The sequence below is a fragment of the Phoca vitulina genome, unplaced genomic scaffold (assembly GCF_004348235.1).
Source record: "Phoca vitulina isolate PV1807 unplaced genomic scaffold, GSC_HSeal_1.0 scaffold64, whole genome shotgun sequence".
Taxonomy (NCBI): Eukaryota; Metazoa; Chordata; class Mammalia; order Carnivora; family Phocidae; genus Phoca; species Phoca vitulina.
This window is the reverse complement of record NW_022589767.1, coordinates 4,075,443-4,102,606: the sequence shown is the minus strand read 5'-3', so window position 1 is coordinate 4,102,606 and position 27,164 is coordinate 4,075,443. Positions and strand designations below refer to the sequence as shown.

The window sequence follows — 27,164 nt, the reverse complement described above, 5'->3', positions numbered from 1 at the left end:
GGAATAAAGGAATTTTCTAGGCAGAGAGAATGACACATTCAGTGGACTGGAGGATGGTGAGAATGAGTGTCGAGTATGAGGAACTGAGAAAGATTCAGAATGACCCCAGCATAAAAAGTGAGGAAATTGGAGAAATGATACTAGAGAAGTAGTCACAAACTACATCAGGGAGGGAATTTGAGCCCATGAAGGAGTGTGGATTGTATCCAAAGACCTATGGGAAGCTATTTATGTGTTTTAAACAGAAAAGCGAGATGACAGATTTTGCCCAATTTCATTACCTCTGACTAACTGAATTAGTTGGCAGTTCTCCTACCACCTGCTGAAACTAATCTCTTCTCTCTGTATCAAGAAGTTCCTCTTTCATTGATTATGTCATTTCTTTTTTTTTTTTTCTCCACAACAAATAGAACATGCCGGATTCCTGGGAAAGATTGGCTGACGTTCTTCTAGACTACAAAATCACACCCGGGGGGGGGGGGACCATTAAGCTTGCCTGGGATCTGTATCACGTTGGGTTGAGCGAAGGCTGTTCCCTCAAGCTATTCCTGTCTCTGGCAAGGTGTGGACAATCTCCTATGGCTCTGCATCTGAGAAAAAGAGAAACAAACCTCCACATATAAAAAGGATGGGGGTATGCTGTTGTTATAGCCATGCTGGGGAGGAAATGGGAGAAATAAAATAAGGCCTAAGATAGCATTTTGAAAACCTAAGTCAAAAGGAGATTTGAAATAAGGTTCCTGGAGGCAAAGTTCTAATGTGATATGGTTTGTGTTTATACTGTAGCACATCCGGGGCATTCAACCACTGCTCAGTGAGAAGGGTAACGTGGCAGGCACTTAGGCTCGTTATTCAAAACACAGACCTGAGGTATGGGCAGTTTCTATGTTTGTCAGAGAATACAGAGGCACTAAAGCCTGAAAGTCAAGAAAGAGAAAAGATAGTGAAAAAAGTGGAAGCTAAAATTGAATATGTTAAGAGATGTTCAAGGCACCAGAGAAATAAGACCTATCGTATTTGTAGACATTTCTGACTCACACTTATTCTTTAATACCAAAGGGCTAGAAGAATTCATAAAATTTATGAGAGGAGTTCAGAAGAGAGAAGTGGGGGCGTTTGGGGGAAGAAATTGAAGTCAGATTTGATCTCTAAGTTGGGGGAAAATAAAAGCCCTTTCCATGTCCTTGTCCTTCATGACTTCTGTAGTGCCTCCCTGATATTTATAAAGACAAAAGGAAAGTAGAAAGGCCTTGAGAGCCTAGTCACAGGCAGTAACTTTAAAACATGAAGTTAAAAAAAATTAAAAAAAAAACCATGAAGTTATTCTATAAAATGACACAGGCAATTAAATTTCTTGTTACAAAATATAAACAGGCTGCACGCTAGATTCAGGAAGATATTATCTGCTCCCCCCTTCCCAGAACCTAAAACTGCGTAGTTATTTTCCGATGTTTTAATGTGTATTTTCCAGTGACTTATATATGAGAGAAGGAGGAAAGAGGAAGGCTCTCTCTATACAAAGTGTAAATAATAAAAGTATAGACCAGGGAGTAGAGAAGGAAAGATGGGGCTGGAAGAGAAATTGTAGAAAGATAGCAAAATAGGAGGCTGGTGAGTATATACCAGTTGGAATAAATTCTTCTGTGTCCTAGAACACTTCAACACCGGTGGAAATCATGTCCAGTCTCAACCTTGAGAAATGAGGTGGGCAATGGTGAACTGGCCCCTAATGCCATGAGCTGTGGAATTCTTCCTGAGCAGAAACGTTGTATCAAAGCATTCCAGGATTTATCATGAAGGTATGGTGCCATGGAAGTGAGAGGTTGGTATGCTAGGCCATCTGGTGAGATGCAACTTGTCAATCTCCCAGATGGTCTGTGAAAAGAGAGAGACTTGGTATTGAACTGAGATCAGCATATGAAAAGAGCCATGAAATCACAAACTTAAAACCCATTTTTTTCCACATAGTATTTTGAAAACTTCATTAAGGAAATTTTATATGAATTTTATATGATCTGAAAGATCATATATAGAAGTTTTAATTTACAATATGAAACCATTTCAGTAACATTTACTACATTTGCTTTCATCTCTTTTAATAGGGGTTTTATTAATCTTAAGTGACTGAGTTAAAAGGAAGAAATTGATATTATTTTCATTGATTGATTTGCACATATCCAAGTTTTGTACGACTTCTATAGAAAGAGGTCTAGTAGGATTTGGCTATCCTGAATTATTCTTCTGGACAAGCATGCTCTAAAAAATCAGTGCCATGTTTGTGAAATACTTGAAAATGATCTGCTCTTTGAATTTAAATTTCCAAATAAATGTATTTTAGAACCTTTTGGATTATGCTCACTAATAATTCTTAAAATGATGTAACCAGCAAGCATTACACTTAAAGTATAACATATTCCCCATGTTTCCATAACTCTGGGATTTTTTAATATTAACAATAATCAGAAGTGGGAACTTCGAAATGGTGTAAATTTCTTATTTTTTTTTTCAATAAATAAAGCCTGGTTTTCATATTTTCTTTATTTTATTCTCTTTTAGTTAGAACATGATGATGATTATACAGACTCACATAAAATTCTCCTTCAATTTAAGGTATGTTCATGTGGACAAAAAAGCTTATTTTTTAAATTTTAATTTTGAATTCATGTAAAATAGCTACTTACTTGGACATTTAATGTAAAATGCAAATACTTTTGAGATAAATAGGGCTTTTAATAATTTGTAATATCCCAACCATGGAGGAATTTAGAAATAAATACCTGGGGCAGAGTATCAAATATAAATTAAATTTTGACTTTGTATCTATTTTCACATTCAATTAAGATGCCAAATTTTTATAAAGACCATAAAAGAGAATGTATTTAACACAATCTTTCTTCTTTCTTTGTAGTTAGGCTGTCTTCATGTTTGTTTGTTTATCTTTCTGCATGCTATTAAGCATTTGATTATTTCACCGTCCACCAGTTTATTTGACTTGACTAGAAAGTAGACGAGGTAAATGTGAGGCAGATCAAATTAGAGAAGTAATTTTTGCTACTGTTAATGTTATAGGATGGGGAGGCGGAATCAGATCTCAGCTTGTGTTTAAATGGAATTCACACACACTTGAAGAATTAGTGGGACAGGAATTCCAGAAATCCAAGGGCTCACAGCTGACAAGCTCCGATGGGAAATACAAAAACCAAAACACAAGCTTGACCAAGTAAGAAATCCTCAGTTATCAGGGGGACAGAAAATGTCGAGTGAGGCAGGGAAGGTGTTGGGGTTGTAGGAGTAGTAAGCACCCAGTGAAGTGGGGGAGATGTCTAATAGGGGAACGTAGATCCTGGAAGGGCGGAGGGGGCACTCAGAGGAACTGGGGTTCACTAGCAAATGCCCCACGTGAGAAATACCCAAGTGGGCCCTTTATAGGAAGAAGGCTGTTGCCCCATGTGTACTGATGGGGCTGACTGCTTTATACTAGGAGTTACTGTAAATAATGTACCAATTTATACCCACAGATGAGTGAGACCTAAAGAAACAATGAATGATTAGCACAGGATTTGGCATATAATTGTTGCTCAATGAATGTTCACAGAAAGAATGAATGAACGAAGGTTCAATATATCATATGAAAGATGAAAAGATGAGTAATGATCATATACATAAATACTGTATGAATAGAATACTTGACAATATTACATGTACAAAGTTAGGTTAAAAATTCTTTTTTATTCAATGATCTGATCTATAGATAAGAGGCAAAGCTGACATGAAAATATGTTGCCATTAGATGTATATATTTAGTCAATTTTATATATTCAATCATACCAGTCATATAATCAAGCCATGATTATAGGTGACCCAAAATTAACTTGGGTAGGGTAAACCTTATTTTTTAAAAAGCAAAAGAGCATACTACAGTATTAAGCATAGCCCTCCATGACACGCACTACACACATGGATGGACACACATAAATGTGGAAAAAGAAAACCTGTGTGTATCAGAGCAAATGAAACAGGGAATACAATTGTTTTTAGTAAGATAATATCATATATTTAAATTGTGTCTTACAATTTACGAAGTCCTTTCAGAGATTATCTCATTTACGTTGCACTGTAATCCCAGGAGGTAGAAGTGATTTTAATTTTCATTTTTACAGAGGGGTGAAGTGAGTAAGTGGTTGTGGGCAAGTAATCTTTCTTCTATGCTGTCTTGTTCCATTGATAACCCTAACATTTTCTTCCATCAGGTTCTTGTTTTCTCCAACTTGAGATACCTATTACATTGTATTAAATATTAAAAACTTAGAAAAATATGATCATTCAAAAATCTTCCCATCATTTTGCTTCAAAGTGATAGAAATCTATAAAGGCAGGACACCTTTAATAATAGTACAGCACATTTTGTCATGAGCAGTCTGTTCCTTCAAAAATTATCATAAAACAGATTGAGAGCTAAATATGAAATGCTGAGCTCTCCAGTTAAAGCACAGACCTCATTTCATTCAGATCAACTCAAACAGATGAGACAGAAGAAATGGCTGAACAATTATTCTATTTTATTTTCAGCTCTGGTAGTACGCTTCCCAGCTCAAGGTTCCAACAATTTAGGGAGGGGATGGTATGGCAGAGTATGCTTGGCTAATAATTTCTTGGCGGGACATATTCTAAAACAGTAATAGCCATATTCTGGGGCCTTCCTTCTATGCAAGCATCATCATTTTTTAAAAGATTTTATTTATTTATTTGCACAATAGAGAGAGAGAGCACGATAGAGAGAGAGAGAGCACACAGAGCAGGAGCAGGGGGAGGAGCAAAGGGAAACAGAGAAGCAGACTCCCCGCTGAGCACGGAGCCCAACGCCTGGGGCTGGATCCCAGGACCCTGGGATCATGACCTGAGCCGAAGGCAGACATTTAACCGACTGAGCCACCCAGGTGCCTCAAGCATCATCATTTTTATAACTTTCATATACAGACTTAGCATCTCATAACCAGACAGAAAAATGTAAAAAAGCAAAAATAACACATCCTTGGGCAAATTAAGTTAAGCTCCTGAAAATCATGTTAACAGTTAATGTTGTTCTCCCACATCCTTTTTAAGATACTCTAGTAAATTAAATAAAAAGAGAAAAACAAACAAAACTCTTATCTTCAGGTAGGCTTTTTCTTTCCAAAACCAATTTCAAAGAACAGTCAGATATGTAATAATGGGTGTCTTGGGGATGTAATTTTTTATGCAACTTGACATGCAAGTCATGAGTAATTAATTATGTCTTCTATTTACACTTTGTCAGATAAGAGTATTAAACAGAAGAGCTGAGAGGAACACAGAACACTACCATTAATCTGTTTAATTTGCAAATCTAATGCAATCAAAAGGAAGACATTAGTGTTAAAATTGTTTTTGTCCAGGTGGTATCTTTCATGGAGGGAAAGGCCTGTCTGAGGTGTAAATGCTACACAAAGACAGCAAGCCACAGGATCTCATGTAGGCTTCCAAAGCCAATGCATCAATTTTCCTGGGTGCTTATATCATTGATTCTAAATGCTCTATACAAAAATTAAAGTATGAGCTCTCCACATCAACACTAGCATTATATTCGGCTCTGTGCAGTTAACTAACCAAGTGAAGAAGCCCCTGACCCATTAAACTGAAGGTGGAACATGTGAGTGACAGACTGATCGACAGCAAGGAGAAACTGCAAGAAAGATTTCTGGGTAAGCAGGAACCCACTCTCTCCAGCAGTAACCTGTACCCCACTTCTTTCCAAATGGCAGTCCTCACCAATAACTTAGAAACTGATTCGGTTCTCCTGGGTCTCAGGATATTTCTCTCTTAAGAGGAAGAGACAGAAGATAGAAGTCAGTGAATGAGAAAAGGGAAGCCATGTCAGAACTTTCACACGAATTGGTATGATGGAGTATGCAAGTTCTGTGGTTTCTTTCCTAATGCCTTCAATACCTCTCTGAAACTCAGCTGACTCATTATTAAAATGGTGATGATGATTTCAGGTTTATATAAGGATGGAATCAGATCATGTATGTAAAGTTCCTGGGACAGTCCCCAATAACCAGCAGCCCCTCAATAAGTGAGAATGATGGTCAGCATCACCACCATTGTTTCCAGTGAGACAGTGAGTTTTGCGAGAACATATCTTTTCATTTCTGCCAGAGATACTTGTACTGGGTGCTTCCTTTTGGATATACCTTATAAATAAATGTGGCACTATCGGTAAGACCTTGATTGCTGCATTGGCAAGATGTTTGTATATATAATAGAGAGATTTAGATCCTCTACTCAGTTTTGTCTAGCAGAATGTAATTTTTACTTGTAGTTTTAAAACTGTAGAAGAAATTCTACACGTATGACAGAATATGTATGTGAATTTTAATTTTTATAATAAACATGACAATTTTTAGTCAAATGCAGAGGATATAAATTTGAAAGTGTGAAACTAAGTAAAGGAAAATCTCATTCAAAATGGAGGTCCTGGGGACCTGGGTGGCTCAGTCAGTTAAGCACCTGCATTTGGCTCAGGTCACGATCCCGGGGTCCTAAGATCCAGCCTCATGTGGGGCTCCCTGCTCAGCAGAGAGTCTGCTTCTCCCTCTCCTTCTGCCTCTCCCTCCCACTCCCTGCTCATGCCCTCTCTCTCTCCCTCGCTCTCTTTCTCTCTCTTTCTTGCTTGCTATCTCTCTCTCTCAAATAAATAAATAAAAATCTTTTTAAAAAATGGGGGTCCTGAAGGGGGAGCTCTGATGCATGTACCACTCCTTGCAAAGTTTACTTTACATATCTTGATAAGAAGCAGCTTACTTTACCACCCCAGCAGGAGGAAGGAAGATTTTCTCCTCACCCAGCAACAACCCAGCCAATGAGAACCACCACAATTCAGCCCATGAGAAGTAGCCACAACCCCAAACTCTTACCTCAAGTCGACAAACAGCCTCTCCCAAATTCCCTTTTTCCTGTATAAAAGAATACTTCTCTCCTTTGTTCTCTGTACTTGCCTGTGGTTTGGCAGAGTTTGAATGTCCCAAATTGCAATTCCTCTGCTATTCTTGAATAAACTCATTTTTTTGGTAATCTAACTGGCTATTTTATTTTTAAGGTTGACAAAAGTGTGCTGACAGTTACAACTTGTCTCTGAAAAAAATCCACTTATTTTCCATTTATCTCTAAGAGTGCATACAGATTAATGTATAAACAACATGATCCAGGGGAGTTTAAGTCTAGGGACTAATTTACTGAACTACCCAACCAACAGAGGATTATTTTATCTAATTAAGACAGAGCGCACGTATTTAGAATTAAGCATTTGCATTTACCAGCAAATTCAGAATTATAAAAGCAATTAAAGCTAAAATGAGGTATGATAATTTTTTTCCTGCACACCACTGCTGAGCTAAAGCTCCTTTTAATGTTTGCCTTTGTAACACTATTGTACAGAAGGTTATGAATAAGAAGCTCATGGCTGGGCAGAACCCCCTTTCCCACCTCGTTTCCAGCCACTCAGCCTCCTTAGGACCTGAATCCATCCATCCTATTTTACTCAAGCCTCCTAAACAGAGCCTACATTTTCTCACATTCCTACTTTTGTTCCTCTGTTTCTCCAACCTGGAATGTTTTCCTTAACCTTGTCTACCTATCTGGCAGTATTGGACCAGATTCAGATTAAAATCTGTCTTCCTTCATGAACCTGGTGCTCCTTCAAGCCTAAGTGCTCTGTCCCTTATCTGAACGCAAGGGCACTTGGCTGCATATAGTCCTCTGTCTCATTCATTTGCAAATAAATGTATTACAACTTCGGGAGTCTCTTACAGTAGTAAGTCATATATTGCCTTTTAAGTTGCTACATGTTTATATTATTTCCCCTTATATTACAGACTTCCAGAGGACATAACTGTGTCCTATACTCTTAAAAATGATGAGCACAGCACCTCTTTTCGAAGCCCAGTTTAATATATGTTTGACGATTGATTGGTTGAAATAGCAAAAAACCTATTCACCTTCATATATCCTCCATTCATCTCCCCTGCTTTACTCAGACCTCCTAAGCTTGTCGTACACTTTCTATTTCATCCTAATTTATTTATTTTATTTCCAGATGTTACTTAATAACTGCTAAAAGAAAGAAAGAATGCTATAACTTAATCAATAAAGTATTTTGTCCTTACTTCCCACAATGGTAATTTCCATCACTCCATTTTTAACTATTTTCTGAAGAGTCATTAAAATGTTGTCTCCCACATTGGTGTTATGGGAATTATAAAAGGGCCAATAACCTGTGGTCCTTTCCAGAACTCAGTAGATAAATCTTGTAAGAATGTAGTTCAATACCCAACCTTCTTCATAATGCATTTGAGTCTGTGGCTAATGGTGCTTTATTGAGGTCCTTGTGTATTTTCCTGATTTTTTTCACATTTGCTTAGATATCTTGACTTTCCCTGCAAGTATAATTATTGTCTTTCTGAGACAGTCCTCATAAGAAAGAAGCTCTGTCAACTAGTCAATTAAAATACTTAACAGAGTGCCAGGCACAAGAAAAGGAAGGAAGGAGGAAGGAAGGAAGGAAGGAAGGAAGGAAGGAAGGAAGGAAGGAAGGAAGGAAGGAAGGAAGGATGAGCTTAAGGTTTTTTAAATTTTTTCTATGAGAAAATTATATACTTATAGAATGTTGCAAAGCAATGTACAGGAAGGTCTCATGCACCCTTCACCCTGCCTCTTCCAATGTTGACGTCTTGCATATCCAAAGAAGAAAATATCCAAACTATGAAATTGACATTGGTACAATCCATAGAATTTATTCAGATTCCACCAGTTATTATGTGTTTATTTGTGTATGAATATGTATAGACCTATACACCTTTATCACATGGACAACTTCATGTAAGTACCACCACGATCAAGATACACAACTCTTCCATTATCACAAGGCTCCCTATACCTCTCCCCTTGCCACCTAATCTTTAACCCTTGGCAACCATGAGGGTGTTCTCATCTCCATGATGTTGTTATTTCAAGGATCTTATATAAATGGAATCTTACAGTGTGCAGCCATTTGAGATTGGCTTTTTTCACTCAGCCTAATTTTCTTGAGGTTCATTTAAGTTGCTGTGTATATCAAGAGTTGCTGAGTAGTATTGCCTGGTACAGAAACATCACAGTTCACTTAACCATGCACTTATTGAAAGCCATTTTGGTTATTTTCGGTGTTTGGCTAGTACAAACAAAGCTGCTATAAACATTCCTGCACACACTTTATGTTTTGATGAAGATAATTATAGTTCCTTGTATATGGCTAATTCAACTTTTTCAGGTCGACAATTGGATTTTCAGAGATGGTTAAGATGGGCGAGGAGCTAGTGAGTACATTCTGCATCAAACATTTTTGTTCAGATATTCAGGAGGGAGTAATCATCTGTACTGGTTCTCCCAGAACAGGATGACTATGTCTGCTACCCTGGTGTAATGATCCCTTCACTCTCGGAAGTGCCCTGCTTAGTATGATACATTATACAATCCCTCTGATTCAGATGACTTAAAGACTCCAAGCATTGCTATTATGCCTGCTTGGCTATGGTGGAATTGCACTGTAGTAGATAGCTGTTTTGTAATCTTTCTGAGCACGGGTGGAGTGACTCTCTGGAGTCCGAGAAATGGGATAGTCTCCCAAAGAAAGATAGTCTTGCTAAAGTCTCTACTGTTCCTCCCTCCTTTTCAGTCCAAAAATGTCACTCATATGTGGAATTTAAGAAACAAAACAAACAGGGACACCTGGGTGGCTCAGTGGCTTAAGCGTCTGCCTTCGGCTCAGGTCATGGTCCCAGGGTCCTGGGATCAAGTCCCACATCGGGCTCCCTGCTCTGTCTGCTTCTCCCTCTCCCTCTGCCTCTCCCCTCCGCTAGTGCTCTCTCTCTCTCTCAAATAAATAAATAAAGTCTCAAAAAACATTTAAAAAAGAAGAAACGAAACAAGCAAAGGGAAAAAAAATAAGAGAGAGAATTGTTGGGGGAGATGAACCATGAGAGACTATGGACTCTGAAAAACAAACTGAGGGTTCTAGAGGGGAGGGGGATGGGGGAATGGGTTAGCCCGGTGATGGGTATTAAAGAGGGCACGTATTGAATGGAGCACTGGGTGTTATACACAAACAATGAATCATGGAACATTACATCAAAAACTAATGATGTAATGTATGGTGATTAACATAACATAATAAAATAAAATTAAAAAAATAAATTCACTAGGTACTAATACTCTTTAAGGGATCGTTTTTTTAATTGTTTAACAAAGAGTGAAGTTGAAGGTTATTAGGAAAGGAAGGTAAAGTCCTTTCTTTAAAAAAATACGTGTTTGCTGTGTTTGTCCACTTTTAAATCTACTCACTCAAACCCTTTCTCCTGTTCATTCCCACAATTCCCTCAAATGAACAAAATATATATAAAAAAAAAAGTTTGAAAAAAAATCAAATAAAGTTAGATGATTTTATGTGAAAAATAAATGTTGGGAGGAGACAAAAACAAAACAAAACAAAACAAAAAATAAGAGAGAGAGAGAGCAAGAATCGGACTCTTAACTATAGAGAACAAACTGATGGTTACCAGAGGGGTGGGGGTGGGGGTGGGGGTGAAATAGATGAAGGGGATTAAGGAGGGCACTTGTGATGAGCGCAGGGTGATGTATGGAAGTGTGGAATCACTATATTGTACACCTGAAACTGACGCTGCAGTGTATGTCAACTGGAATTTAAATAAAAACTTAAAGTAAAAGAAACTACACTGTTAAAAATAACAACAACAACAACAACAACAACAACGGGTCTTCTTGTGAGTCAGTTTTATGGTTGGGGACAGTTTCCAAACTCATGTCTTAGCTCTGTGCGTCTTAGCTCCTGTCATAGCTCCACGACTGAGAGGAGAGGACTCTTTCCCACCATTGCCAGTTTGAAAATACTTGCAGGGATAGCTTCTGATAGGTTTGGCTTAGGTCAATGCCAATCCCAAAGATGATGATCAGTGAGGCACAATCCCCAAATGGGCTTATCTTAGGTCAGGTGTTCACCCTCTTGACTGATCACTCTGTCCAGGGCATTGAGGCCCAGTAGGAAGATGGTATCACCTTTCAAAACACATGAATCAGAAAGAGGTTTCTTCTAAGGAGGGTAGATGGTGAGGAAGGTGGCAGACTTGGCCACGGAAGGAATGGTGATCTGGGCAGCGACTGTAATTTGTGTCTGCTGTGAAAAGATCAGAAATTCTACATCTTTTTGACTAGAAAGCCTATATTCTTAAATTTTTTATGTGTGGTATTTAGCTATGGAGAAATGGGTAATAAACATAGCATCTGAAGTTTTTCTATGTGATTAATTCTTTTTTTTAAGATTTATTTATTTATTTGTGAGAGAGCATGGGGGGGAGGGGCAGAGGGAGAGGACGAGAGAGAATCTCAAGCAGACTCCGCGCTGAGCATGGAGCCCCACGCCAGGCTCAATCTCAAGACCCTGAGATCACGACCTGAGCTGGAACCAAGAGTCAAGACACTTAATGGACTGCACCACCCAGGCACGCCTCTATGTGATTAATTCCTAAGTAGTCACACTAGTGAAAGACATACATGTAAGTGATGATCCCCAACACTTTGTGGTCATAATCGACATGTATAATCATCTACACCCTTGACTGATGCAAATACAATCGGGGAGTTGAATACAATTCACCCAAAGACGTCTGGCCTAACGTCCTAAATTGCAGAGGACTGAACACGCTTGAAAAAAATTATCATAATACATTTCAGTGAAAAGAGTATGCTAAAATGGTAGGATAATTTGATACTTTTTTTTTTACAGACTCAGATACACAGACATGGGAAAAAAATTGGAATGATACATTCCCAGATGGTGGTTATTTTGGAAGAGAATGTGTCGGAATGACTGCTTTCCTCTTTTTCTGCCTGTTGCATTTGACACAGTTTCCTCGGTGAACATGTATTAGTTTTCGAATTCTTAATCCATTCTTATAAAATTCTTGTGTACGGCGATGCACACCTGATTCAGACTTACTTAGAGATTTCAAATTAAGAACTCCCTTCTTTAGAGCCTCCAGAAGCCACGGAGTAAAAGGCTAATTGAAGGCCCGGCACAGCAACAAGAATCTCAATAGAAAGATTCTCATTAGGTTCCCAATTAGCCGTCAAAAAAATAAAGAAAGAAGAAGATGGTGCATCAGTCAGATGAAAAGGGACTTGAAGATACAGCTGTCTTTTGTTAGTTGCAAAAATGCAAAAAAATGAATCCGAGGAAGCAATGTGGAGCACCTCTAAAGAACGCTGATTTTTAGCAGATTTAACAGTTTCAGCTAATTAAAAAGAAGCAACCGATAAGCTGTTTTTAGGATTAAGTCCATAATACTTCATTCTAAGCCCTTGCAATCATTTTAACACAGTTTTGACAACACCAGAATTTCCATATTACAAATCCCAAGTACCTAACCATTTTGAGTGAGGCCCATAGTCATTTCCGAGAGCCTAATTAAAAAGTATAAATTAGCGAGGGGAGACTGTAGAGGAATTTCTCAGTGATGATGAAAAAAATGAACGTGGCCCCATTCCATAACTATATCTATATGTAAATAACTCTATTGTACTGATACATTTCATATGTATATAAAGGATTTTTCTATAATCCTTTAAGGGAGGACCACATGACTCACTGTTTAATAATACATTATAGACAATATACAATTCCCTTGGCTTTTTATTATTCACCTTATTAATCAACTTCTTCAGAAAGTTAAGAAGCCTCTTTTTCTTCCTAGATAAAATCCAGGAAATTTAAGTACATCAAGTAATAAGGCATTTCTTATGGTAATGGTGTTGGCACTTACTATAAGTATGATGCTTTTACTTTGTGGTATTTGGCAAGAATACTCCCGTTTTATGACTACACTTTAGTTTTCAACACAATGTCAAAGTAAATAGAAACGCCACAGCAATATCACTAGGATGTCTATTTTATGGCCACCAACTTGACTTAAGTAAGAAATTCCTGGTTTATCTAAGGGAAAGGATGATGTAGTCTAATTAGTCTAATTCTGATGCAGCTACTCAGAGACAGAAAGAGACTCCTATGAGTTCTTGAAGATTTCCAGAAACCTTGGTTTGATATTTAAAAAAAAAAGCAGATTATTATACTTAAGGAAAATAATTGATTAATCACAGAATTGTGATTAATACCCGTGTATGTGAGTATATCAATATCTGATCACAATTTACTTTTATTTTCAGTTATTGAGGATATTAATTACTTGACAAACGAAACCAAAATTAAAGTAATAGAAAAAAATTACAACTAACCCAAACTTCCACACTTTACCAGCACAGTAGTAGACTACAGATATAGATTGGTGTATTATAAACTGATGTAATACCTTTCAATTCTCTAGTGAAATACTGATTTACATAAGTAAGAGCATTTGTTTTAATCATACTTTTGTATTTTTGTCATTTGAAAATCTTGAAAATCCAGGTTTTTGGTATATATATATATATACTAACATTTTAATGAATGCAACACTAATTTAATTAATCAGCCCATTTAACTGTCCATATTTGGACAGTGAAATATTTATTTATTTTTATTAAAGATTTTATTTATTTATTTGAAAGAGAGAGTGCAGGAGCACAAGTGGGGGGAGGGGCAGAGGGAGAGGGAGAAGCAGACTCCTAGCTGAGTGTGAGGCCAAGGAGTGGGGAGGTGCTCAATCTCACCATCCTGAGATCATGACCTGAGCTTAAGTCAGATGTTTAACCAACTGAGCCACCCAGGTGCCCCCAGATAATGAAATATTTATTATCTAATACTTCAACTGAGTATGAAAATTACCATTCATTTCTGTATAAAATTATCTGTTGTGACCTTATACAGAAAAGGACATCCATTTTCTAAAATCCATTAAAAGAATTTTTGAAGTACTCATATGCATTTAAAAATATCATTTTTAGGAGCAAAGAAAATATAAGTTCTAAGTATTATAGAAAAGCAATAATTTATCATCTAGCTTCAGTTAGTTATGTGAGTTTCTAAAAATGAGTTTAGAGGTCGAGAGCCAATCTGAGTACATCAACATGCATGGTGAGAGAAAAATGAGGAAAAACATTGCTTATAAAATTCTTTTCATTTTGATATTTTCAAATTGTAAAGCCAAGAGAGCACACCTTCAGATTTTAAGAACTCAGAAGTCACTTTGTCTCAGAAGTTAAAGTGTATTATACACATAGTGAATAAGATAGAGAATAAGTGATCAAAAAATCCAAGGTTTTACTTTATGACAGATGAGAATTCATCACACAAGAGAACCCATCTGTTGCTTGGCCACACACATCTTTTGTCCTTTATGGTTTATTCTGACCTAATAAAATAGCAAGAAAAAAATATGTGAAGAACCTTACCTTGGTGTCTAAAAGAGTTCATTTTCACTTATAATAAAGCCTTTGCTTCCTCCACAAGATCAACAAAACAACGTTTCCAGACCATTTTTCATTCCGATTCCCTTCCCCCCCAAGCCCCACTCAGCACCACCCGCCTGACAGACTCTCCCTCTTACTTCATCTCGTTGTGCAGCAGCAACCTTCCCTGCCCTGGTATGCTTGCATCCTACTCTTGCTCTTGAGTCTGTCCCATAACTTCTACTTGACCTTTCTCACCCCATTTACTCATTCAACACTCATTCATGTATTCAGCAAGTATTTACTGCACATCTACCGTGGTCCAGGTGCTCTTCTAGCAGCTGGGGATAGAGCATGAACACAATGGATCAAGTCCTTGCTGTGTTATGGAAACTACAAGCCTTCCAGTGGAGGAGCAAGTCATTATAAAGACCTAGTACAATATCACATGGTGAGTGATACATTCTCTGAAGAAAATAAACCTGGGTAAAAGTGGTAAAATTTTAGGGAGACTTTTTTTTTAAGTAGGCCCCACACCAAGCATGGAGCCCAACATGGGGCTTGAACTCATGACCCTGAGATCAAGACCTGAGCTGAGATCAAGAGTCTGGTGCTTAGCCAACTGAGCCACCCAGAGGTCCCTGATTGGAGGGTTCTAGATTGGTTGTTCATGAAAGACATGTTGAGGGAATATCCTTTGAACAGAGATTGGAATAAAATAAAATAAAAATCTGCATTTATAAAATGCTTGTTATGTACCATGCATTTTTCTCATGCTAGCACTCTCAAAACCTTATCATGCATGGTTCCTCATGGGATCCTAGTGGGAAGAATGAGAGCTGCCTTCCACCCAGCTGGCTATCGTGGCCACGAAAGAGAAGAGAGGGTAACAGGCAGAAAATGTGGACTGGGATAGACTGCTTAAAGTGGTATGATGGACAGCTGAGGGCGAGACAGAGGGATGACAAACTTCTCACATTTTATCTTTATCACCTCCCAGGTCTGTTGGCAAGCAGTTACTCAGAACACGCAAGAAAGCAGGAACAGTCACAACATAGTGCTCGACTAACGTGACACGAGACAGGAGTCATGTGTGAAAGCTACAACCAGAAAGAGCTCATCTCCAAGCCAAACCAACTAAACAACGAAACGGATGTCTAGAAGCGCAACAGCCGCCTCTCAGCTGATGGTTCCACCATTTATAACCAATTGGCAGTAATAGTAAAGATAATACTGAACGAAACATTGTTCTCTCAAGTTATATATTAACATAATTACACTGGACAATAAGGTTAAAATGAATTTTCCATTTTTTAATAGCCAAAAGCCAAAGAACCCTTTTGTATACACAGTTACCAAAGCTAGAGTTAGCATAATCCATAAAATGAGAATATTACATTTTTTTCTTCTGACAGAGTTTCTTAAACATCAATCCCTGATAAGAAAGTTGGGAATGATTGCTTTCCTTCATGCAAATTCTTCTGATTCGGAGATTTAAATTATAACTGCTCTTGCTGCTGCGTTTTTCTTATCATTAAGGTTACATTCCTCATTTAAAAAAAGAGCGATAAAGGAAAAAAAGGAAGTGTCTAGTGTACAAGCATAGATACTGTTTCTTAGAGCATAATCACTATTCCCATGAATTATTTTTAGAAAATGAATTCTACAATCAAACTTGGGAAATGCTAGATCTCCCTTCTGGAAAACACAATGCATATTAACATAATGGGGGTTCTGAGAAGTCCCGGTACAAAAAAATAATAATCAATGAATGAATAGTAGTTTAAACAAAATTAAATAGATTATTTCCCAAATTCATGTTACCACAGAAGTGTTTATGCAAGTCTCTCATGTTCCATGAAGCATAGTTTGGAAGACGCTGCTCTAGACACATTTTTATTGTTCTACCTCTTTGACTTTGCTTTAGCTATTTTTACCATCCTATTGCTTGCCTTCTTTTTTAATTTTTCTACATAAAACTTATTGAGTGCTTATTGTATTCTAGGCACGTTTTAAAGTCCTTCGTGGTCATTATCTCACTCATTCCTGCCTGACAATTATCCTCTGAGATAAATACAACAGATTGCCAAAGGGGCCCCCACACAAGTGAAACAACTTTCTCCACATCCTGCTTGTTGGTAAGATTGAAATCCGGTCTCTCTGACCTGAAGCCTATGCTCTTGACAAATCAGTGGCCAGTTCTCTAGTCCTCAGCTCCTCCCAAGCTCCACAGAGACCAAGAGCCTACCAATTTTCCTGTCCAAAGATATTTTCCAGATCTTAGCTTATAGGATCTTTCTGTCACATTTGATGCTGTTAGCCAATCCTTCCCACTTGTAATCTCCTAGACCCGGGATTTTCTTGATTCTGCTTTCCTCTTGTACCTCTCTGGCTGTTTCTTCTTCATCTTCTTAGGTTCCTTATTAAATGTTAGTTCTCCTCAAGGCCCATCATGGCCCACTGCCCTTCTCCATCTTGCTCTCTGCTGGGACATCCCCATTCACATCTCCAGACCTGCCATCTCTTCTGGACGTCAGACTCATATCTAATAAGTACTTGTGTGCTTTGTTTTTTTTTTTTTTTTTTGGCACTTCAAACTCAAGAGGTTTTCTGCTAAATTCATCATGTCCTATTATCAGTCAAGGTCCCAGTAGGACACTTTTTTTTTTAATTTTTTTATTATTATGTTAATCCCCATACATTACATCATTAGTTTTAGATATAGTGTTCCATGATTCATTGTTTGTGCATAACACCCAGTGCTCCATGCAGAACGTGCCCTCCTCAATACCCATCACCAGGCTAACCCATCCTCCCACCCCCCTCCCCTCTAGAACCCTCAGTTTGTTTTTCAGAGTCCATCGTCTCTCATGGTTCTTCTCCCAGTAGGACACTTAAGGGGAAATCATAGATAGTTTAATCAAGGGACTGTTACTAAAGGTGTGGAGCAGGAATAATAGTACTAAGCATGATGGCGAAGGGGGTAAGCTGAGCTGGAGGAGAATGGACACTGTCCAGGACACATTGTTAAAACTGCAACATGTCAGACAAAGGTGTCAAGTTATTTAGAAATTAGCATGAAAATTACCTTCTCCCCAGCTCCCCACATCTAGCCAGTCTTGTCAATTTCACTATTTTTTTAACATTGTTTCTCTTATTTTAGTGTCCTTTCCCAACACCCTAGGATCAACATTTGTCAACTCTTAATCGGACCATTATAATCACCTCTTAGCTGAACTGCTTCCAGGCCTGCTCTACCTTCAGGTTAACCTTTCTTACAGCCAAAAGCTCTCTCTGAAATGCAAATCTTACCCTGCTAAGAGTTGGCTAACACTTCAATGATCCTCTTCACCTAGAAAATAAAGATCCTACTTTTTGGCACAGCATATAGGAGTCTCCCTGATCTGGCATCTACCACTCCCTTTCCTTTTGTACACACTTGTATTTTCCTAAATACTACCCTGCTTTTCACAACATTGGGCCTTTGTTCATGCAGTTTTCTCTTTGTGTCCATATTTCTTAACCTAACTCAGGCTAAGCTCAGGTCATCTTTTAAGAAATCATCTCCCAGACCATGAGATATAGTCTCTCCTCTAACATATTACCATGGTTTCCTCTATTAAACGAACAAACAGAACCTCACTACATTTTAATGACTTCTTCTATGTCTATTTTCCCACTGTGTCTTTGTGAGGATTCAATTGACTGTTACCCATTCCTGTACCTACAACATCTAGTACAATTCCTGGTACACAATAGATATTCAATTGATGTTTGATTAACTGAATGGAATTGGACAGCAAATCATTATCCTGGAATCTGAAAGACAGACTTAGTATTGAAGAAGAAAAGTAACTCTCAATGTGACCATTCTGGCCTTGGGGAAAGACTGGTCAGCCAAAAAGGTAGGGAGAGATTAACCAGAACGTAAAGCCAGGATCACAAGGTAGTAATGCTAGAGTTAATTAAAATAGAATTCTGATTCGGAAAGTAAGGTAGAAGACATTAGAAACCAGACCTCAGATCAGACCAAATATGCAAAGGGCACTACAGATTCTTTGGAATTATCCAACATCTGGTTTGTACATGCCAATCACAAGCTCCTGTGGGAGGAACCAAGAAGGAATCGCAATCTAAATCAGCACACAGGGCTATAGATAGTCTCTGATATGGGTTAAGGGCAAAAGGAACAAGGGACAGAAATTTCTCTGCATTTCACTTAGTCAGTTGGAGGGCCATGATGAAGGAACAGGATTAAGGGCCTGTTAGACCCATGATAATTTCTCACACATAAATAATCTACTATAAAAAGAAGGCAGGCAGAAGAGAAAAAAAACAAAGTCTCAGCTATCTGAAAAACAGTTAAATAAGGTGATACAGAAAAAGGGAAACATTCATCATTTAAATCACATGTATGTTAGTATTACAAAATACAATTCTGATTTTGGACCCCCGCACTGTAGAGAAATTCTTTTTATTTGCTGGTAAGGGTACAAAAATTACCAGATTCATTTCGTTTAATTCACTTTATGACAGGAACAGTTTTGTTAGAAAAATGAGTTGCATAGCATTCCTATTCAGGAAGAGGGGGAAACAAAATAAAGGAAGAGTATTCAATAATGAAACATATTTATTTGCATATAAATAGAAGGATGGCAATACAATTGTTTTCCTCAAACTTTTTTCATTTGATTCCCTGATTTTCCCTATATTCATTTTCTTACAGAAATTACGCATATTTATAATTTGTAATACAATTCTCAAACTCAGAGTCCTGTTTCCAATTCTGGTTTCCGAAGTATTTTCCCAAGCTTTTATCATTTTCCCCTCTTTCATCTCAATTTCCTGACAAAAAGAAAAGGACAAACCTTTCTTATCACGAAATCACTATAACCTTGTTTCAAATATCCTGTTTGTTTGGTGGTTTTAATATATTCAGAAGTAAAAGGAGTTGGCCTTTTAGGTAACTGGAATGTCTAGGAAAGTAGACATCTTTCATTGGACAATGAAATTCTAAATGAAAGAGTTGAGAATGATTTTCTGACACAGGGATAAGATATGGTCGTACTTATAGAAATAAATTGGAAAGCACCATGTTCAGAGGGGAAAAAAAAACAACTAAGGATCGGCACTCTGGAGATCTAGGACAAGCTTGTGAAAGGACAAACTTACTAATTAGGAATAATTAGTGATTGTAGATTACATGAAAGGTGCTTAATAAGGTTATTTATATATCGTTCTGAATAGCTGGTAGAAAAGGTACGGAACTTATTGGAGCCAACCAGGAGGAAAGAAGATACAAGTCTTTGTATTCTGCCTTTAGCTTCATCCCACCCCATTCACCCTCTTGCTCATTCTACTTGTGCCATATTAACCTTGTTTTGGCTCCTCAAATTAAGGGCATAAGTGCACAAAGAAGTCTCTCGCATATTTATTTAAGCAGAAAGAGCTGATACCAATGGGCCTTTGAGGCCATCATAGAAGAGTTCTTCAGTGCTTTGAGTTATGCTCCTGGATTAAACACTACCATAGATAGAACCAAGACTAGGGTATAGAAAAGGCTTCATCTCTCAAGGCAAAGTTATGGCAAAAAGTAGAGGGATTTCTGTTAGAAGCATGCAGAAATCTTTGTCAGTTGTAGTTGGTAGTGGTCACAGAAGAATGATGATATGGAAGTGGAAGCAAGAATGTGACTTACATAGCTGGGTGTTGGCTGAAGTTGCGGGTCACATATAGAGGTAATGAAAGCTATTTCCCCTATTATTTCATTGATGATAGCACATAGCAGCTGAGGTAACACTGGTGAATAAATGAGCAACCAAGAGTGCTACATTTTTGGAAAAAAACCACATTGGTATTTTGATTTATAATTTTAATAAGTTCTTAATATAGAGAACTGGTAACATTTTATTATTTTTTAGTGTAATGATTGCATTGTAATTATAATAATTTAATTCACATAATGATAATTTTCTCATGCTTTCCTTAAAGATGTGCTCACAAGTCAATATTACGGTATTTAACACCTCTCAGTCAGAAACTGTATAATGCCACAAATTTCAATTCTGTATATGAAGCTTCTACTATTTGCCTAATTCCACATCCTAAGCACAGTGGAAGACAAAAAATTACAATATACTTCCCTTTATTTCAAAAATAAATATATTTGGAGTAATAACATGAGCATACTAGGTGCTTTCTAGTAAAGCTCATCATTGCAGTGGGGCTATACTTATGGAAATGCAACAGCACTGGAACTGTGCACCTGAAGGTATTAAATTGGGAAGAAAATGAGAAATAAATATCTGTGGTCATTCCTCTTAACCCTTTATTGTGCCACACTGCTACCAATCACAATGGTCTAAATAAGTGCACCCTGTATCCAACACCAAAGGGCCTTTGCAAACCCTCAAGACTTAAGTTGGAATTATATTGATAAAGCTCAGGAGTCAATGTACTTATGAGTTTAAATACCTTTAAGTTGGTTATTTAGATGCCAGAAATAGTGCTACATTTAAAAATAAAATACAACTCTTACATCATTTTTAATTACTTATCCATATAGATGTGTATTTTCTTATGGACCAAAATAAGGCAGAGGTAAGGTGTGAATTTTTTATTCTTTAATATAACAACAATCTTTCACACAACAAAGAACAAAGGTAAACACGCATATAGTGGAAAATTATTACCCAATCCCCAGTAGAAGCCCAGCCCAGTGAACACTCTTCAGCTTACTGGGGATGTCATATGTGAAAGGGTTTCTCGAAAAGGTTAGCACTAAAAAACAAAATAAGATAAGGTAAAAATAAAAGGTTGGAAACAACATTTATCAAAGGAGTCAGTTGACAGAGGAGTTAATGACAGCAAACTTCATTGAGAGCAGGGTGGGTTAGGCTGCTCCAGAAAGATGAAAAGATTATGGTTCATCGGCCAATATTGTATAATATAAAATGTGAATGAAACCTCCACGTGGAAGTGAAACTTCTTGTGTGTGTGTGTGTGTGTGTGAAAGAGAAAAGGGTGGGAGAGAAGGAGAAGGAGAGGCAGAAGGAGGGAGAGACAGGGAAGTGGAGAAAGGCAGACAGACCTTGGAGAGTGGATATTTCTCCTAAGTAGTACTATGGCCAACATCATAACACTCATGCTTTATAAAATTAAACATAAACACCTTTTCAGATAATATAATTAAGGCCTCTTTCAAATTTAATGTTCTTTGATTACATATCAGGTAAGAGCAGACCCGGGAGAAAATATAGAGAGGAGGTTAAGGAAAGAAAGAAGGATTCATGCCAAGACTATGAGTTTAAGGAAACATTCCACTTGACTACTAATGAGCACCATTTCAGGGAAGGCAGAATTGAAATTCCTATGATGTCATATTCTACAATTTGCATCTTAGTTGACAAAATACTGATACTGAGTGAACTGATACAGGAAGCAATTTTCAGGAAGAGGTTTAGTAAAGATAGGATAGGTGAGAGAAATTACATTGTTTTCACTGGGAATGCTGGGAAGATACACAAGGGGGAGACTCATCAGATAAATACTCCATTTACATTCATATGTGGGTAGAAGAATTTCAGATTGGTAGGCTCCCAGGATACTTGATAATAGAGTTCCACTTTTGTTTTCTATTTTTATATATGCCATCAATATGGATTATGAAATTTCAAAATTTCATAATCAACATTGTGCTTATGCAGATATTAGCCTCATAACCTACAGTGGATGACTTAGACAATCTGAGATGCTTGATTAAATGTTCCTATCACTTAGCTATGGATAAGGAATGATGCACAAAGACTTCCACGTCCAGGCACATTTACACTATCTCAGTGAAATTGGTTATAGCCAATCATACAGATTCAAATTTTCAGACTTTCCCATCACTTATACCTAGCTGCTAGCTCCTGATTTGTGGAAAAGATAAAACTATAAATCAAGCCTCCCATTTCGGTTTCTCTAACTTTATGGCTCTTAGGAATTTTCACTCTTATACAGAAGATATTTCAAATGGAGTAGTGAAAGATTTGTTGACATAATGTGAGCCACGGTGATTTTTGGGAGGTTGGATAAATTGTTTCTGACTCAGCACACAGATCTTATCACTGAGATTCAATCAACAATGTGCTATTTAATAATGGAACTGTTTCCAGGTCTACTATACTGACATTTATTCAGGACCTTGAATGCAAACGTATTTCCAAATTAGAAAGAGATTATACGATGTACCAAATTTATCATGTAATATACTACTCCCAAATGTAAATGCCTTATCCTTTGTGCCCAATTTAATGCTTTGAATATTACTTCCCAACTGTAACAAAATAAGATTAATGAAATAGCATATGTGAAATATCTGGAAGACTGACTGGCGCATGGTGGGTATTCAGTAAATATACATATATTTTTTTCCTCTGATATACTTTACATCCTGGTGACACAAACTCTGCACTTACATAAAATAAAGGGTAATGACTTGCTCTACAAAATTAGTTGTCCCATTACAATATTTATTTAAATGACAAGCCTTATCAATGTATTTACTATGTGATGCAGTTAACCATAATTGACATCAATCTGCAAATGTGCAAAAATACACCTATTGTGTGGAACAGGGTGAACCTCTCTTACAGTCACTGAGAATACCGTTATGCCAACATTGACTGCATTTTCTCACATCTAAATCAAGTTTTCATTAGAAGTTTTGCCACAGTTTTTACATTTTAATTGCAGCACTCTACTCCCACTCTCAAACTCATTATTTGACCATTTCTGAAATTCTCACTCATTATGAAGAATTCAAAAGAAAACCTGCAGTTGTGCCAAATGTTGGGTTTGGATCGGATGTCATACATGTAAGTCTTAGCTGTTACTTAGAAAAATGTGTGGTGATGCAATTTCCCACTTTGGATTCATGACAAGTGTTGCATAGACATAATAATTATGACAGAATTTAACAATTAGAAAAATTAATAGAAAATTTAAATAAGTCTAATATAATTATGATGTGTGCTAAAAGAGCAATCTCCTATAATGAGAACACATGACCAAGCTTGTTATTTACCAGATTTTAAATAAAATTATTATTAGCAACTTAAGAAAAATGTAAAAACATATGAAATATAATTTAGAATTTTATTTATTCATTCTGTTGCTCTTTCTCCTTGAAACTATTTTTCCTATTTTCCATTAAGATAAATAAAAATATGGAATATTTAAAATTGATGCTGTTCCCAATGCATTGGTCCTGTTCCACTACCTCCTTGTCAAGCATTCATAATTAATGGTGCATGTAAGCAAAAAGTGACGCTTTGGTAAGGAAACATTTGCATCCATTAATGTTTCGTCCATTTCTAAGGTAGGTAGCACGGTGGTGCTGAAAGGATAGCTCCCAGTCACCTGTGGACACACTACTTTGCCAGGAAAGGGAGGACTACGACAAAACTAGACACGCTGAAGACACAAGCGGTAGACAATTACCTCACAACTTCACACTACTTTCCAAGCAAACATCTAGCTGAAATTTGTTTTAAAGATTTTATGTGCAGTATAGTTGTCAAACTAGGATTAAAAAAAAAAAAAAAGCAGCCCCTTCCCTTTCATTTTTCTCAAAAATAACAGCCTAAAGCAGAATAATCCAAAGAAAACTCAAAAAAGTTAATTTTATAGATTTTTTCTGTCATTTAAATTTAGAGGTACCAGCCTTTGTAAATACGTGGGGGAAAGTCTAAAGACTTTGCGAAAAGAATTATCAGGTTGAAGATGAAGACTTGGGGAGAAGAGTCCTCTCCAGGCTCAAGCTGACACTCCTTATTCAAAGAAAACCATGCTCACGACCACCCCGGCAGTCTTTTTGAGGACAGGGAGCTCAGCCCCAGGTGTATAATTCCAGGAGAAAGTAAATTAAGACAAAGCAGCCGTACACACCGTTGGGGAGAGAGCGGTAAGGTTGAGCAGCATTGGGGTGCAGTAGTGACCAGAAGGAAAAGTGACCTCATTTTGCCTGGTGAAACACTAATTAACAAGCCCACCTTTGATGCGGATACCAGCGGTGCTAAAAGAGCACAAAGGGTGCAAGCTGGAGAGAGCAAACTTCCCTGTTCTTCCACCCCATCCCTCAAAACCTCCGGGAACACGCACACGCAAGGACAACAAAGCTTGCACCCAGGCTGCACAGCGGGCGCTTCCAGCCGCCGGGCCATCGCGCCCCGGGGCGCGCCGCTCCGCTCCCCCGCGGCAAAGCCCGGGCATCGGAGCACGCACGCGGGCAGGACCGCCCGGGCGCGAGGCGGGGAGGGGGGGGGGGACGCTCCCCTACCTTGAGCAGCACAAAGAGCCAGAGCAGAGACAGGAAGCGGCGGCCGCCGCGGGATCTCGTGGGCAGGTGCCCCATCACGGTGCAGAAGGGACCCGGGGGGACCGCGGCGCGTGCGAGCTCCCCCGGCGGCGGCTCACAATGGCGAACTGAGGCTCCCGCCTCAGACCGTGGGCGCCGAGGCTGCTCCCGGGGGGCGCATGCTGCCTTTCCAGTCTCCTTGCGCCGGCTCCCTTTCCTCTTCTGCGCCGGGGGTCCTCCCGGAACGTGCCAGGCGCTGCAGTTCTTTAACAGCTAAGGATGGAGAGGGTGGGGATTGGAGTGGGCGAGGCTCTGCGGCCGCCGCCACCGAGGCTGCCGGTGGAGACGCGGGGTCCGCGTGGTGAGCGAGAGGCGGATGCCCTGCGCCCAGCCCGCCGCGGTCCTCCGGCCGCAGGAGACTCTCACTCTGCGCCGCGGACTCATAAAGTGACAGCAGCCTCCCAGCCCTCCCACCAGGGTCCGCCTGCCGCCTGTTATCTCTGGACAGCCCCCACTCCAGGCTCCGCCCCGACCCTTTCCACTGTCTCTGGGGCTCAGGAGTTGTGCGGGGGTTTCACTGACTCTTCTTGAGCAACTTAGGGAACCGGATCCCAGTCTCTTCTCAGTCTTCCTACATCTGCTCTCAGTTGCTGTTATAAAAGTACAGAAACACTTGGAGGGAACTGGCGGTTGTGATTGTAGTGATGGAGTGCGTGGTTCATGCATGTGTGTTTGATGGGTAGGATTCCATTCTCTCCATCCCACTCCTACCCGGAGGAAATAGTACAATTATATACACTTTACATTTGAAATCAGCTCTTACTAATTTCAAGGGCTGTCTTTTGATACCAAAGTCTGTCAGGTTGCCTGAAGCAGAATGTAGAAGTCGAGGAGGGGGGATCACAATATAGTACATATATTTATAAACATACTTTAAAAAATGTGTCATTATTAAAGAAACTGTTGAGCCTTTCCAGAGTGGTTATACTATTTTACATTCTCACCAGCAATGGATGGGGGCGGGGGCGGGGACGAGGTATGTAATTAAAGAAAGGTAATAGTAGGACTCTTTGTGGTGATGAAACAGTTCCCTATCTTGATGGTGGTGGTGGTTACACAAATCTGCCTAGATGATAAAACTGCATAGAAACGCAGGAGGGGTTCACGTGCGCCACAGCCCACACATACAAATGTCTATAAAACTGGTGAAATTTGCGGGCGCCTGGGTGGCTCAGTCAGTTAAGTGTCTGCCTTCGGCTCAGGTTATGATCCCAGGGTCCCGGAATGCAGCCGCGGATCAGGCTCCTTCCTCAGTGGAGAGCTGCTTCTCCCTCTCCCTCTGCCCCTTCCTCCCACTGATGCTCTCTCTCTCACTCTCACTCTCTATCTCAAAGAAAGAAATAAAATCTTAAAAGAAAAACTGGTAAAATTTGAATAAGGTGTGTGAACTCTACCAATGTCGGTTTCCCGGTTTTGATACATACTATAATTATATAAAATGCTACCTTTGGAGAAAGCTAGGTGAAGGATAAATAGGACCCTCCTGAACTATCTTTTTGTTGAGATATAATTGATATATAGCATTATATTAGTTTCAGGTGTACAACATAATGATTTAATATTTGTATGTATTGTGGAACGATCACCAAAACAAGTCTAGTTAACATCCATCATCACACATAGTTACAACGTTTTTTCTTGTGATGGGAAGGAAGATTACTCTTTTAGCAACTTTCAAATATACAATATTAACTACAGTCACTATCCTGTGTATTGCATCCCCTGACTTATTTCCTTTGTAACTGAAAATTTGTAACTTTTGACCCCCTTCACCCATATGCTTTTTAACAAGTGTGAATTATTCCTGAGTAACTAATCCGTGACTTTTTAGAAGCTCAGGCAACTAATTCCTAGCTGTGTATTTTCAAACTATTTATGTCCCTTTGGTTGTTATGTGTAGCTTTTGGAAGATGTCTTTCAAAATAAACTATGGGGTACTCTATTCAAATATGAATCACTGTGGGGTGCCTGGGTGGCTCAGTGGATTAAGCATCTACCTTCTGCTCAGGTCATGATCCCAGGGTGGTGGGATGGATCCCCACATCCCCACATCAGGCTCTCTGCTCAGTGGGGAGCCTGCTTCTCCCTCTCCCTCTGTCTGCAGTTCCCCCTGCTTGTGCTCTCTCTCTGTCAAATAAATAAATAAAACTTTAAAAAAATAAATATAAATCACTCATTATTATGTAAATAACCCTTGCTGCACCTTGTCAATAATGGAACTTCCTATTTGTCTTTGAGACATGCTTGGGCACCAGGAGACAGGCAAGGGGACCTTGGTTATGAATGTAGGAGTTTGTCTCAGACCCACAGTTAG

General features: G+C 38.6%; 1 protein-coding gene across 2 annotated transcripts in view; it reads right to left on the bottom strand.

Moving 5' to 3' along the window:
- The window catches only part of PTPRO (protein tyrosine phosphatase receptor type O), a 234,987-nt gene extending 209,600 nt beyond the window's left edge, over positions 1-25,387 (bottom strand). For both annotated transcript variants that reach the window (XM_032391763.1, XM_032391765.1), the window contains exon 1: positions 24,773-25,387. In XM_032391763.1, coding sequence (XP_032247654.1) covers positions 24,773-24,847 — 75 coding nt within the window. In that variant the 5' untranslated portion in view covers positions 24,848-25,387. The remainder of the gene's footprint in view (positions 1-24,772) is intronic.
- Positions 25,388-27,164: the final 1,777 nt, after the last annotated feature.